Genomic DNA, 13,041 nt, shown 5'->3' on the forward strand with positions numbered 1-13,041 from the left:
TCTGACCTGCACATTTTTGGATTGTGGGAGGAAACAGGAGCACACCCAAGCAAACACAGGGAGAATGTGCAAACTGCACACAGACAGTCGCCCAAGGCAGGAATTGAACCCAGGTCCTTGGCGGTGTGAGGCAGCAGTGCTAAACACAGCCACCATGCCACCCTTAAAAGTATCAGAGACTACAGTTAAATAATGCAGTAACCTAATACCTTTAGAATTATGTTTGAATAGTATCAGAGGATTTTTAATAGCTTTCTGCAAAAATAAATTAGTACGTCTCAGCGTCTCATCCAAAGGACAATACAATAATTCCAATTTTCTCGCTGACTCACTCGCCATTCTGTGCCTTTGTGCAATGCTTGGACAATCTCAACTCAGCACTATGTCTGTTAGGACCAAAAGCACAAAGCAGTCTGTCACATCAAACGGGACACCACGTGCCCTGTGTGGCAATAAAGCAATGTATGTGTATAAATGTGTGGGAGTAAACAAATACATGGAAAGAAGCTACTCCTCGAATCTTAGAGAGAAACTGGTTGAGGTAAGGTTGATGGTAACACATGCTGCTGGACACAATAAATGGAACTTTTGTCTGCTCATTTGGGAGTGTTTGGTAATAGATGCTCAGATTTGGTGACACAACTGGTACTAGCTCTGATTTTCTGCAACTTCAAGGATGAAAATAAGAGGAAAAGGGAAAAAGACCCATCAGAAAAGGGGGTCAGAAAGAAGAGTTACTGATGTGCCCAGAACAAAAGACTGGAACTGAGTTGTGTAAACTGCTATCAGCTTTGACAGGGAGCTTAATTCTTGGAGCTTAATGGATCAGGGCTTATTCAAAATAAACTACAATCTGAAACCAAATTAATCCATCCACCTTGAGTTAGCAAATGTAAAGAATATCTTCTCTTAGAATCGTGAATAATACCATTCCAAAGTAGCTTGTACTAGATAAATCAGAATAGTTCAGCAGTAACCTCTCCGGGGCAACTAGGGACAGGCAATAAATGCTGGCCAGTGATGCCCACATCTAATGAGTGAATTTAAAAAAAGAGAAGGGATGGCAAAAGGCCACAACATGACATGCAGCAAAATGTATTTTGGCCATGCATTCTGGTGACACATTCCATCTTTCAACTTCAGTTATTAAAGTGCAAAGGCACAAAATTTGTACCTGTCAGTGAGTGGAGTAATAACCAATCTGTCAGTGCACCCCAAAAACTCATTCTGGTAATGAAAATCCACATCAGTAATTGATATCTGCATCTTGTCAGCATCATCAAGGAAATAGAACCTGCACTGCTTCAACCATTCAAAATCTGTCGGAGATTTTATCTGCATTCGGTACTGTAAGAGATTAAAAGAATGAAAACAGCACTTACTTGTTAATTATTATCCAAACAAGGAAAATTTCTATCACTGTAAAAATAAGTTTATGCAGCAAGACTACTTTCATTTGATGCAGCAGTGATCGATGGTCAGATTCTCAGTAAAGGTGAAGTCATTACCCATTAAATAGAAGTTGAATATATTTTGGCTCTTTTTAGACATATGCAAATTCACACCATATAACCTAATCCACCAAAGGCACTGAAGGCACCCACATTTAAATGGACAGAAAATATACTGGTGCAGAGTAGCAAAATATAGATAAGAACAAGGGACAGGGAAGAAGGGGTAAATAGAAATTTTTTGGAGTAAAATCTTTTGATTTAAGTATGTTAAAGCTTTTTGATAGGTGATTAAGTGGGAAGAAAATAAAAATTCATATCACTGTTTTTCCCAAATTCATTCTTTGAGAAATTAGATATTCTGCCAATCTTTTGCATGAATATCATTTCAGATGACAAAAAGGTTAAGATATTTGTTTTGACATTTATTTATATTCTAATATCCACTAAAAGTTAATAGATGTACAAATTAATGAAAGGAAAAACTATTGCATCTAAGATACAGTAAAATGATTTACCATCTGATCGAAGATATCTCTCTGATGGACATGGATTGTGATTAGAGTCTCATACTTCACACGCTCATTAAGATTTAAATCTTTGGTTGTCCTGTCAATCAGTATATTAAGAATTTCCAAAAAGTATTGGTTCGTTGTCTGCATGATTTTACGGTCAACCTGTGACAGTTTCAGGGCATCTTCAGCATCTCTAGTCCAAATCATCTGAATTCCAAGAAGGCCAACCTAGGATGAGCATTAATAACAATTTTAATGACTTCTGCATTAACAAACTATTCACTAATGATATGGTTAATGATGTTCAAGTTGGTTACTTGGCTGCAGCCAACAAATGTTAACAAAAGAGCTGAATTTCAGAAGCCAGGTGACAGTGGCAGTCCTCGACATCAAGACAGTATTGATCAAGCATGATATCAGGAAAATCAGGAAAAAAAATTAAATTTCCTGGAGTCACATCTAACACAAGCAGAAGCTGGATGTGTTTGTTGGAGGTTAATCATCTCAACCTCAGGACATTACTGCTACACAGGTCCCTCATAACAATGTCCGAGGTTCAGGTATCTTGGCTGCTTCATCAATAACCTTCTGTTCATCATATGGTTAGAATGGGAATGTTCACTGATTAGTGCAGTGTTGAATTTCCTTTGCACATAATGAAGCTGTCCATTGTCCTATGCAGCAAGATTTGTACACCATTCAGGCCTAGCTTGATAATTGGGAAGTAATTTGTGCTACGCAACTGCCATGCAGATGCAAGTGTATCTAGAACAACAACGGTCGGGTGCTGGCCAAAGCCCATTTGTCACATGCCATTGGTACTTCAAACTGAACTTGGGCATCGCAATCAGGTTGAAGTTATCAGCAATAATGGAACAAGAGGTAAGTGCTGTCAGAAGGGGAACCATATTTCATATAACTTTGAAGGATCTTGTGTGAACCAGGTAACTTCAAGTCCTTGATGGTCATGTAAGCATTCTATTGGCTTGTGCTGAATGCAATGTGTGGTTTCTGTTTGATGTGGAGGCTTGTTTTTTGCTGAAGCCACTCAGTAAAGCAACACCTAGTTATTGCACATGCTGAAACAGAATGTGGAAACAGAATGAACCAAAAGGAAATACAGGAATGTCCCTTGTTAGCTATGTCCAGCAATGTCTCGCTGTGTGATGAGGTGTGCTCAGCCCTCAGCCTACAGTGTATGCCACCCTGATGAGATCCATGAAACTCTTCTTTTCCATCTGCTCTCATTGCAAGTCCTTTCCACGGAGAGTTCTGGGCCCTGCTGCTTGTGATGTGTTGGTTTCTGTGGCTGCCTACCAATAAAGGTGAAGATGGATGCAGGAGGAGCAGGCAAGATGACAAGCCCCGGAACAACAGCAGGCTGGCACAGAGGACGAGGTGCAGCCAGCTCATGGGGAGATCGGAGCCACAAAGCCTCAGGATGTGTGGGGTGCTCAGGACATCAGAGTAATCTAGTCTCAACCCCAGTTCCTGGGCATGAACAAGGCACACAGCCAGCACAGCCTTAGTACGTCCTTAGAAATGTGCTGGATGCTGGAACTGAGGGCTGCAGGAGAGTGAAGCCATCCTCTCCCAGTAGCTGTGAAGGTCACAACTGCGCTGAACTTCTGTGCAACTGACCCCTTCTAGGAAGTGACAACTGACCCATGTAGGATCTGTCAGTCATGTAACCACAAAGCATCAGGACCAATACCATAAGTGCAAGATCAGACCAGTTCATTTTGTTCCTCATGATGAGGTCAGTTGGCTTCAATAATATTGCTGTGATCCTCCAGGTGCAGGGTACCATTGACTATGGTACTGAGAGGACCATATCACAACGTGTAGAACTCAGCAACAGGGTTCCATTTGACCAATGTTTAGGTGATCAGCGCTAACACTCCATGAAAATGTGTTACTGCTACTCTGGCAGCTGCCATGACTCCTACATCCTGGAGCACCCTCATAAACCTGGTGCATTTGAGGGTCCAAGACCCTGACAAGGTTGGTTACAAGGACCAACTGCAGATGTTCACTTTATATATTAATGATCTGGATGAAGGAACTGGGGGCATTCTGGCAAAGTTCACCGATGATACGAAGTTAGGTGGACAGACAGGTAGTACTGAGGAGGTGGGGAGGCTGCAGAAAGATTTAGACAGTTTAGGAGAGTGGTCCAGGAAATGGCTGATGAAATTCAACGTGAGCAAATGCGAGGTCTTGAACATTGGAAAAAAGAATACAGGCATGGACTATTTTCTAAATGATGAGAAAATTCATAAAGCCAAAGTACAAAGGGATCTGGGAGTGCTAGTCCAGGATTCTCTAAAGGTTAACTTGCAGGTTGAGTCCGTGATTAAGAAAGCAAATGTAATGTTGTCATTTATCTCAAGAGGGTTGGAATATAAAAGTAATGATGTGCTTCTGAGACTTTATAAAGCTCGAGTTAGGCCCCATTTGGAATACTGTGTCCAATTTTGGGTCCCACACCTCAGGAAGGACATACTGGCACTGGAGCGTGTCCAGCGGAGATTCACACGGATGATCCCTGGAATTGGAGGCCTAACATATGATTAACGGCTGAAGATCCTGGGATTGTGTTCATTAGAGTTTAGAAGGTTGAGGGGAGATCTAATGGAAACTTACAAGATAATGAATGGCTTAGAAAGGGACGATGGGAAGTTGTTTCCTTTAGCGGGGGACTAGGACCCGTGGGCACAACCTTAGAATAAGATGGGGTCAATTTAGAATGGAAATGAGAAGACATTTCTTCAGCCAGAGACTGGTGGGTCTGTGGAATTCATTGCCACAGAGCACAGTGGAGGCCAGGACATTATTGTCTTCAAGGCAGAGATTGATAAATTCTTGATCTTGCAAGGAATTAAAGGCTACGAGGAGAGTCCGGGTAAGTGGAGTTGAAACGCCCATCAGCCATGATTAAATGGCGGAGTGGACTCGATGGGCCAAATGGCCTTACTTCCATTCCTATGTGTTATGGTCTTATGGACTACTTGCAGTGACCATAGCTCATGACACTTTTGCACAACCCTCTGACTGCTGCGGAATGCAAGTTGCCCAAATCTCAACCAGGGCCATAATGGCGCAAACAATAGGGCCTCTGATGATGTAGTTCCACTGCTCGGACCAGTCTGGGAGCTCCCTCCAGTTCAGTCCAGACAGAGCCTGCTGCATTACCTTGGCATGCTGTGCCCTGCAAAACTGGAGCACGCAAAGAGACAGTGTGATAGATACTGAGGAACTGAGAGACCAAGATCAGTCTTCTAAGGATGATGACACTGGGGAGAAGGGCTGTTCTTGTCCATGAAGACCTCAGCTGTGTACAAAACAGACAGAACCTCACAGACACCCTGTTACAGTAAATGGGGACTGGGTGCAGCAGACAACCACACTCTGTAAAATAGTTGTTGGTCAGGATGCTGAAATCTTTTTGCATTTTGGGAGAGAAGTTCAACCTCTCTTCGCTTTGATGGAGTCCCCTTTTGCACATGCTTGTCTTGTTCTTGGCCAGTGGTGCACCTGTTTGTAATGTTTCGCTGCTGGATAATGACAGGATGCAGGTCTACAGCAGGCACTGGGTACAGGGTATCTGACTCAGTGGGTGTTCAGACAGAATGCAGCTAAGAGGTGAAAGGTGTGGCACTGGAAAAGCACAGCAGGTCAGCCAGCCTCCAAAGAGCAGAGGAACCGATGTTTCGTACAGAAACACTTCATCAGGAATGTCGGGGGTGGGGTGGAGGGCAGGGGAAGGGGAATGGGAGGTCAATAAGCAGGTCGGGGTGGAGCTGGGGGAAAGCTAGCTGGGAAGGCTATAGGTAGATGGGGAGTGATGGTGATTGGTCGGAGGATGGAGCAGATAGGTGGGAAGGAAGATGGACATGTAGGACAGTTCAAGAGACTGGTGCTGAGTTGGAGGGTTGTATCTGAGATGATGTGGGGGGAGGGGAGATGAAGAAACTGCTGAAATCGGCATTGATCCCATGCGGTTGGAGGGTCCTAAGGTGACAGATGAGACGATCTTCCTCCAGGCATCAGGTGGTTAGAACTTGGTGGTGAAGGCAGCTCAGGACTTGTATGTCCTTGGTGGAGTCAGGGGGTGGAGTTGGTGGTCGGCCATAGTACGGTGGGATTGTTGCTAAGGACAGGTGAAGTCTGTGGCCTGATAGTTTAACATGACCCAGACAAGAGGATATATACCTGAGGGAACATCAGCCATGCCAGCTATGTGCTATGGGCAGTGTGCTTTTGTGCCATAACATTGCCAGTGAGGGGCAGTGGCAGATTTCCAATGCTTGTTCCAGGTGTACTGTGGCCTTTCAAAGATGGCACAAGTGCAAACAATTCCAATCTTTTGATGGATAGCTGCTGAGTGACCAGTTGTTCTGGGAATGGCATCTGGTAAGATGTGGTGGAAATTGGACATGAGGGAGGCCGGATGAATGGTGTAATTAATGTGGCAAATTGGTACGGTAGGCAAGAGAACTACTAGGCCTCACAGTGAGAAAAGCTTCCATAAAACCTGACGCAACTTGCACTTAGTCAAATAAAATAAGATTTGGCTTAATGTTTTTTCTGATTTTGTTTTTAGATGTTTATTTTTCTGCCACACACATCTCCACTGGAGCCTTCAAATTGAGGGGTAGCCAATGACTCCCTTTGGCTCTGCTCCAGCAATGTTTTGTCATTTAATATCTCCCCATCTTCAGTCTTATCACAGAGCTTCCATCTTGCTTTTTATCTACCATGCCCCATTTCACCTTGTTAAGAGCTAATACATTTCTATTGTTTCCAATTATGGTGAAAAGACAGCCAGAAATATTAACTCATTTCAATCTTCATGGGTGCTGAGTCTTTTCCAGCATTTTCCATTCTTATTTAAGCTTTCCAGCAAGCTCAATAGTTTGCTTTTGGCATATCTGCTAATTTCTTTGAATAGCATTGGGGTGGGACTGAAGATGAGAGGATGTTCCTTCTGCTACAGTACTGACCACATGTTCAACTGTGTGACATTAAGTGAGGGCAGTAGCTGAAGTATTGAGTACCAACACACTACAGGTGACTGTTGCTACGCATACTTTTTGCACATATTCAATATGTGCGCTAATGCCCTCACACACAAGGCATTTGGTGTAATGTGCCCCATTTTAGTGCCCATACACAATGAGGGCCATTTGGAAGTAAGCCTAATTCTTGTCTCTCGGATCTTCTTTAGACAAATAAATAAATAGGTTGTTTCAAACAGCCTTGGCGCCATATAAAATGAACACCTAGAATTTAGTTGTGATTTGTATTTGCAGATTCATTCTATTTTGTTCAAAAAGCACACAATCTGTAGGCAGTCAGTCAATATGACATTTTATAAATTCCTACATTGGAAATAGAATCAATCTGACTCAAGGTTGGGATACAGATAGACTCTCAACCTCGTAACTTTAATGCATTGTTTGAGCTGAGATGTCTTTTTTTATATATATACTGATAAACCCTAAATTATCTCAGGGCTGTGACTCGAAAGAAATTCTGGGATTTACATATTAATCAATTGAAACCTGCAACCCCATTTTAAGTGATTAAAGACTTAGCAGCAATCTAGGTTAGTTCAATACATCATATCAGTTGTATGACACTTTAATCTTGTGCTATAAATTCTGTGTCCTACGATCCTACTCCACTAGCTACCTGACGAAGGAGCAGCACTCTGAAAGCTTGTACTTCCAAATAACCTGTTAGACTATAACCTGGTGCTGAGTGGCTTTTAACTCAGTTGTGATTACTACTGTAGATTGCACAGTACACCAAAAACTAAATTATAATCTGAATTTTACATTTGTTTCCATTAGCATATCCACTAAAGTCAATGCTCAAAGATCAAAAACCCAATAAATATTGGCCCCCACTACTTGAATCTGAAGCAAAAAAAAATTCAGCTCCTGCAAACCTATTAATGGATGAGAAAATCATGTTCATGGAAGCACATATCAAAAAAAACCTCCCCTCTGAGCAATAAATCATGGTGACCAAACCATTGAAGTGATTATCCCACTATATATTGAGAAAGAATTCATTCATTTATAAATTTGGATCACAATTGGCTTTCAAAATATGTATTTTTAAATTGGTTAAGAACAAAATAGCATGCTAATTAATAGATTTCAGAACTTACCTGGGCACAGAATGTATTCAGGAAATCAATAAGATTAAAATGTTCTTCCTGTATTACATAGGCAGCATTTCGAATAATACTGTGAAGTGAACTTTGAGACTCCTTAAGCAGAGAATTCAACCAAACTTCAACATTTCCTTCTGTTGCAACTGGTTTATCCAGTTCAATTGTGTCCCCTTCTCTGGAGCACACAGCCAATATGCGATCGTAGATCTGTATGTAAAGACGTGTAACTTTGACCCAAAATATTGGATTGTGCTCGGTACCATGTTTAATACGTTGTTGTCCAATGCATACATCTGACATCACAATTATAAAAAGCATCATTTCACTTAATCTTTTAGAAAATAAAGTTGCATGCAAACTAATGGGATAAGTATTTGATTGGTAAGAATTCCTCTAGTTATTATGGATGGAATTTAATCCAAGTAAATTGGAGTCTTGCCTACTCACTGATGAGCTAGCAAGAGCCGTTCTGGGAAAGCCAGCGAAATCAGGTGTCAGTTAGGTACATAAGTGGTCAACAGCAGGCCTTCATTAGGATTAAAATATAGCTCTGAGGGGGTAGAAACCCAATTCCCCAAAAGGTGCTAGTCAATTCATTGCTGACAGCTTCTCATTGTCCTCACTTTCCAGTAACATATCTACCAGAGGCCCATGCCACAGGGAGGGTGGATGATGATCACAGGACAGGATTCACTGATTGGCATAGCTAGGGAAGAATAGATAGTTCTCAATGTGTTCATGTTTCAGACTTCCACATTGTGACTGCCACAAACAGCTTATTAAATACTCGTGACAGTGATATGGGGCTCTGAATGTCTTTTGCCCACTCAATTAAATGTCCCTGCCCTGCTAACTGGCATTGAGGCAGGGCATAAGTTCTGTTCTAAGTGCATGACATTATTCATGTATTATGAAGATTTTCATTGCTGAAATTCATAGTGTAATCATAAAAATGTTTCAAACCTGTGATCTCTACCACTATAAGGACAAACAGGCAGCAGATGCATGGGAACAACACCACCTGCAATCCTGCAATTCCCCTCCAAGCCAAATAATATCCTGACGTGCAACCACATTGCGATTCCCTCACAATCAGTGGGTCAAAATCCTGGAACACATTCCCTCATAGTGTTGTAGGTCTCCCTGCCCCCAGCAACCGCAGCTCAACACTATGGTCCACCACCAGCTTCTCAAGGGAATGCAGAGAAGGGCAATAAATGTTGACCTAGTTAGTGACACCCAGATCCTATGATCAAATACTAAAAAAAATTCTGAAGCTATCTATCTACAACTATTCACTGTAAATAAAAGCCAGAGGGAGTCTTGCTTCAGCACTTTATCAGCCTGATTCAATTAATAGCGCGCTCATTACTGGTTCAGTTTTTGTGGTTTCAAGTTCGAGCCCACGGTTTAAGCATACGATTTTGACATTGCTGTGCATTGTTTGAGTTACTGTCCTTTGGATAAGATTTTAAACTGTAGTCCTGTCCAACCATACAGATCTGTTGGCCCTGTTCAAGGAATTGCAGAATGTTCTTTCAGAGTCCAGCTCAACCTTCTTCCTTGAAGCAACATGAACAGAAAAGTGTGCACATAATAGGCTGGACAATGTATGGAGGGGAAGGTCCCTCATATGTTGGGGGTAAGCTTGCCTCCATTTCACCAGTTTGGCCCCGCTTTAAATTATTCGAGCGATGGCTGTTTAATTAGAAAGAGGCAAGTCTTCCATTTATCTGCAGGAGGATTTCCAGCCTCATACAGCTGAGCAATTGGATGTGGGGAGCTCTGCACACTGGTAGTGCCAGCAGGGGTCGTCAATAATGCCATTGCAAGGGGGAGACAAAAGAAGGTGGTGTCAAAGATGGAGACAAACTTTCAGGTACATCTGGGATTGCACTGGGGCAAGACGGATAGCTCCCGATTGAGGAGTTGAACAGGATGGGTAAGTGGGACATGGGAAGACAAAATTGTGAGAAGGAACCTCCGAGTGACACTGGAGACTGGCAAGGGGCAGCAACCCACAGAGTTAAACTGAGAAGGCTACATGTTCAAAACTGACCTCTTCTGCCTCTCAGTTAACCAAAATGGCAGTGGGTGAGACTCTTAACTGAGAAATAATTGCATCTCTCCCGCTACTTGTAAAAATAAGCGTGGAGTAATTTGCAGATATACATGCCTGTTTTCCTGCCCACAGGTAGCCAATACATTTCAGCCCTATGTCTCCTAACTTTGCCAAAATACCAATGGTTGGTGTATTTCATTGTAATTAGTTACACATGAAGTGTTTTATATTCCTCTCTCAGACACGATAAGAAATTACATTGATACCTGTCTTAAGGACTCTTGTGTTGTGGTGGTAGTGTCCCTACATCTAAACCAGACGGCCTACTTGCTCTAAGAGTAAGTAATAACACCTCTGACAAGGTTAATTTAAAAATATCTAGATACGGGTCATTCCATTTATTAGCACAATCTCAGCAATACTATTTAAAACCACCAGAGGCTGATCATGCACTTTAATAAGAATCCTAGCAGGTTTGAAACTAAGTAGCGCATTTTTAAACTCCAAACTTTTCTAATAAATATGGTGAACTATTCCAAATCACTTTTGCTCTAATCCAGTCACTAAAAAGAAATGTTACAGGATTGTGCAGCTCGAATACAAGAAAGGCAGGAGCTTAAACTCTTTGAAAAGCAGTGAATGGTGATGCACAGATAAGGAATTTAGTTAGATATACAGGTAATAAATGTGAAGAACTTGGAATTCTAATTTGTGGGTAGCAAAAGCACAGCAATGAAAGTGAAACCTGGAATGAGTGTAAAAACGACAACCAGATAGAAAAACTGATATAGCTGGAAAACATCAGGAGGCCAGTCAGCATCTGAGAAGAGAAACCAGAGTTAATATTTTGAGTCCAGTGACCCTCCTTCAGAAACTCTGTTCCATAGAATCCTCCAGAACCCTGTTCTGAAGAAGGGTCACTGTACACAAAACATTAACTTCTCTCTACAGATGCTGCCAGACCTGTTGAGTTTCCCCAGCAATTTCTCTTTTTGTTTGTTTCAGATCTTCAGCACTTTTTTTATTTGTTCATGGCAATATGGGCATCGCTGGCTAAGTCGGCATTTATTGCCCGTCCCTAATTGCCCAGAGGGCATTAGAGGGTCAACCACATTGCTATGTGCCTGGAGTCACCTGTAGGCCAGACCAATTTCCTTCCCTAAAGGATATTAGTGGATCAGATGGGTTTTCCCAACAATACTTTCATGATCATTATTAACCTTTTAATATCTTATTCTTAATTGAATGCAAACTTCACCATCTGTTGTGGTGGGATTTGAATATTACCTAGAACATTACCTGGGTGTCTGGATTAATCGTCTACTGATAATACCACAAGACCAGCCCCTCCCATGTTCTGCAGTTCTTTATTTTGTATTTAGTTAGATGTACTTTTACTCAAAATCTAAGTCCATACTATAAAGGGAAGAGCTAATTCCAAAGTTTGTGAGTTCAGATAATGTCATTCCTTTACAGATAGCAGGTATCCATATTACTCAGATCATGATCAGTGTGCCCACCTGGAAAAATCCAATGCAGTTTGGTGGCTTTGGTTTTGCATGGCCCCCAAATTGAATTCTTTTTTAATGAAATCAAGTATTTCTTCAGAAATCAAAACCACAATCTCAGTTTAGATAGGAGCAAATTACTGCAGATGCCAGAACTTGTACTGAAAACAAAAGATGCTGGAAATCACGGTGGGTCAAGCACCATCTATGGAGAGAGAGCAAGTTAACATTTTGAGTCTAAATGACTCTTCATCGTGGCACTGATTTGGAGGGGACAACATTTATCAGGGGAGGGGAGGGGGGAATGGGAGCAGTAGAGTGCTGGGGGAGAAAGGGCATTGAAAGTGCAGGTTTAGTGATGGGAATGTGAGAATGTCAGAATAATGGTGTGTCCAACTGTCAGACTGGAAAGAACAGATAGTCCCACTGGAGTGGGCGGGGGGGGTGGGGCTGTGCGTGTGTGTGTGTGTGTGTGTGTGCAGGGAGAGAGGAGACGCTGACAGAAAATACAATCAGTAAAGCTGAAAAAAGGGGGACGAATGCAAAGGGGAGTTTAGATGCCCAGCTAAGATTCATTCTATTTTTTAGCATACAGCTCTAATCCTATGATGGCTCCAATGAGAAATAGAAATAGGGTAACTTTCCTATGTTGTGCATTTCTGATAATGGTCAGATTATGCTATTGGCCTTATATGGGGAAGAAAGAGGCTTCAACCCTGACAAAGCCTATATTTATGGTGGGAATGAGTGCACCATAAGTGCCAAGGTGAAACAAATATTTTCTGTAATGTCCACAGTTATTCCATAGACATTGCCAGGCTGTAGATACCACCAACTGTTACACTCAAGGCCAACGACTCTTCTGTGTTGCGAAAGATACTGCTATAATCAGAGAAGAGTACAGCACCAAAGGAGGCTATTCAGCTTACTGATTGCATCAAATCATTCAAAGAGCCATCCAGTTAGGCCGATTCCCCAACTATTTACCCAACATCTGAAATGTTTTTGTCATTGAAGTATTTATCCAATTCACTTCTTGAGCTACTATCAAATCTGCACGTGACTCCTACCAGGCCGTGCATTCCAAATCCTAGCCACTCACTGCATAAAGAGGTTTCGCATCAGGTCTCCACTGGCTCTTTATGCCAATTACCTTGAATTTCTCTCTCCATCCAGAATAGGATGAATAGTAAAGTGGAAATAGCAAAGTGAAATGAATCAAAAGTTTTAAATGTTATTATTTTTAGTTAAATATTATGTCAGAATCATACAAATGCCAGAAGGAAGTAATTTGTTTATTGTGCCAGTGCTAATTCGA

The 13,041-nt window shown here is 41.8% G+C and overlaps 1 protein-coding gene across 1 annotated transcript in view; it reads right to left on the reverse strand.

Moving 5' to 3' along the window:
- The window catches only part of LOC122558738 (dynein axonemal heavy chain 5-like), a 269,744-nt gene that overhangs the window by 135,476 nt on the left and 121,227 nt on the right, over positions 1 to 13,041 (reverse strand). Inside the window, exons 34-36 of the mRNA XM_087996146.1 lie at positions 8,148 to 8,360; positions 1,970 to 2,194; positions 1,175 to 1,347 (exon numbers count right to left, since the gene is read on the reverse strand). Coding sequence (XP_087852272.1) covers positions 1,175 to 1,347; positions 1,970 to 2,194; positions 8,148 to 8,360 — 611 coding nt within the window. The remainder of the gene's footprint in view (positions 1 to 1,174; positions 1,348 to 1,969; positions 2,195 to 8,147; positions 8,361 to 13,041) is intronic.

The sequence above is a fragment of the Chiloscyllium plagiosum genome, unplaced genomic scaffold, assembly GCF_037043375.1.
Source record: "Chiloscyllium plagiosum isolate Xiang-an unplaced genomic scaffold, Cpla_swu_hap1 HiC_scaffold_17, whole genome shotgun sequence".
Classification (NCBI taxonomy): domain Eukaryota; kingdom Metazoa; phylum Chordata; class Chondrichthyes; order Orectolobiformes; family Hemiscylliidae; genus Chiloscyllium; species Chiloscyllium plagiosum.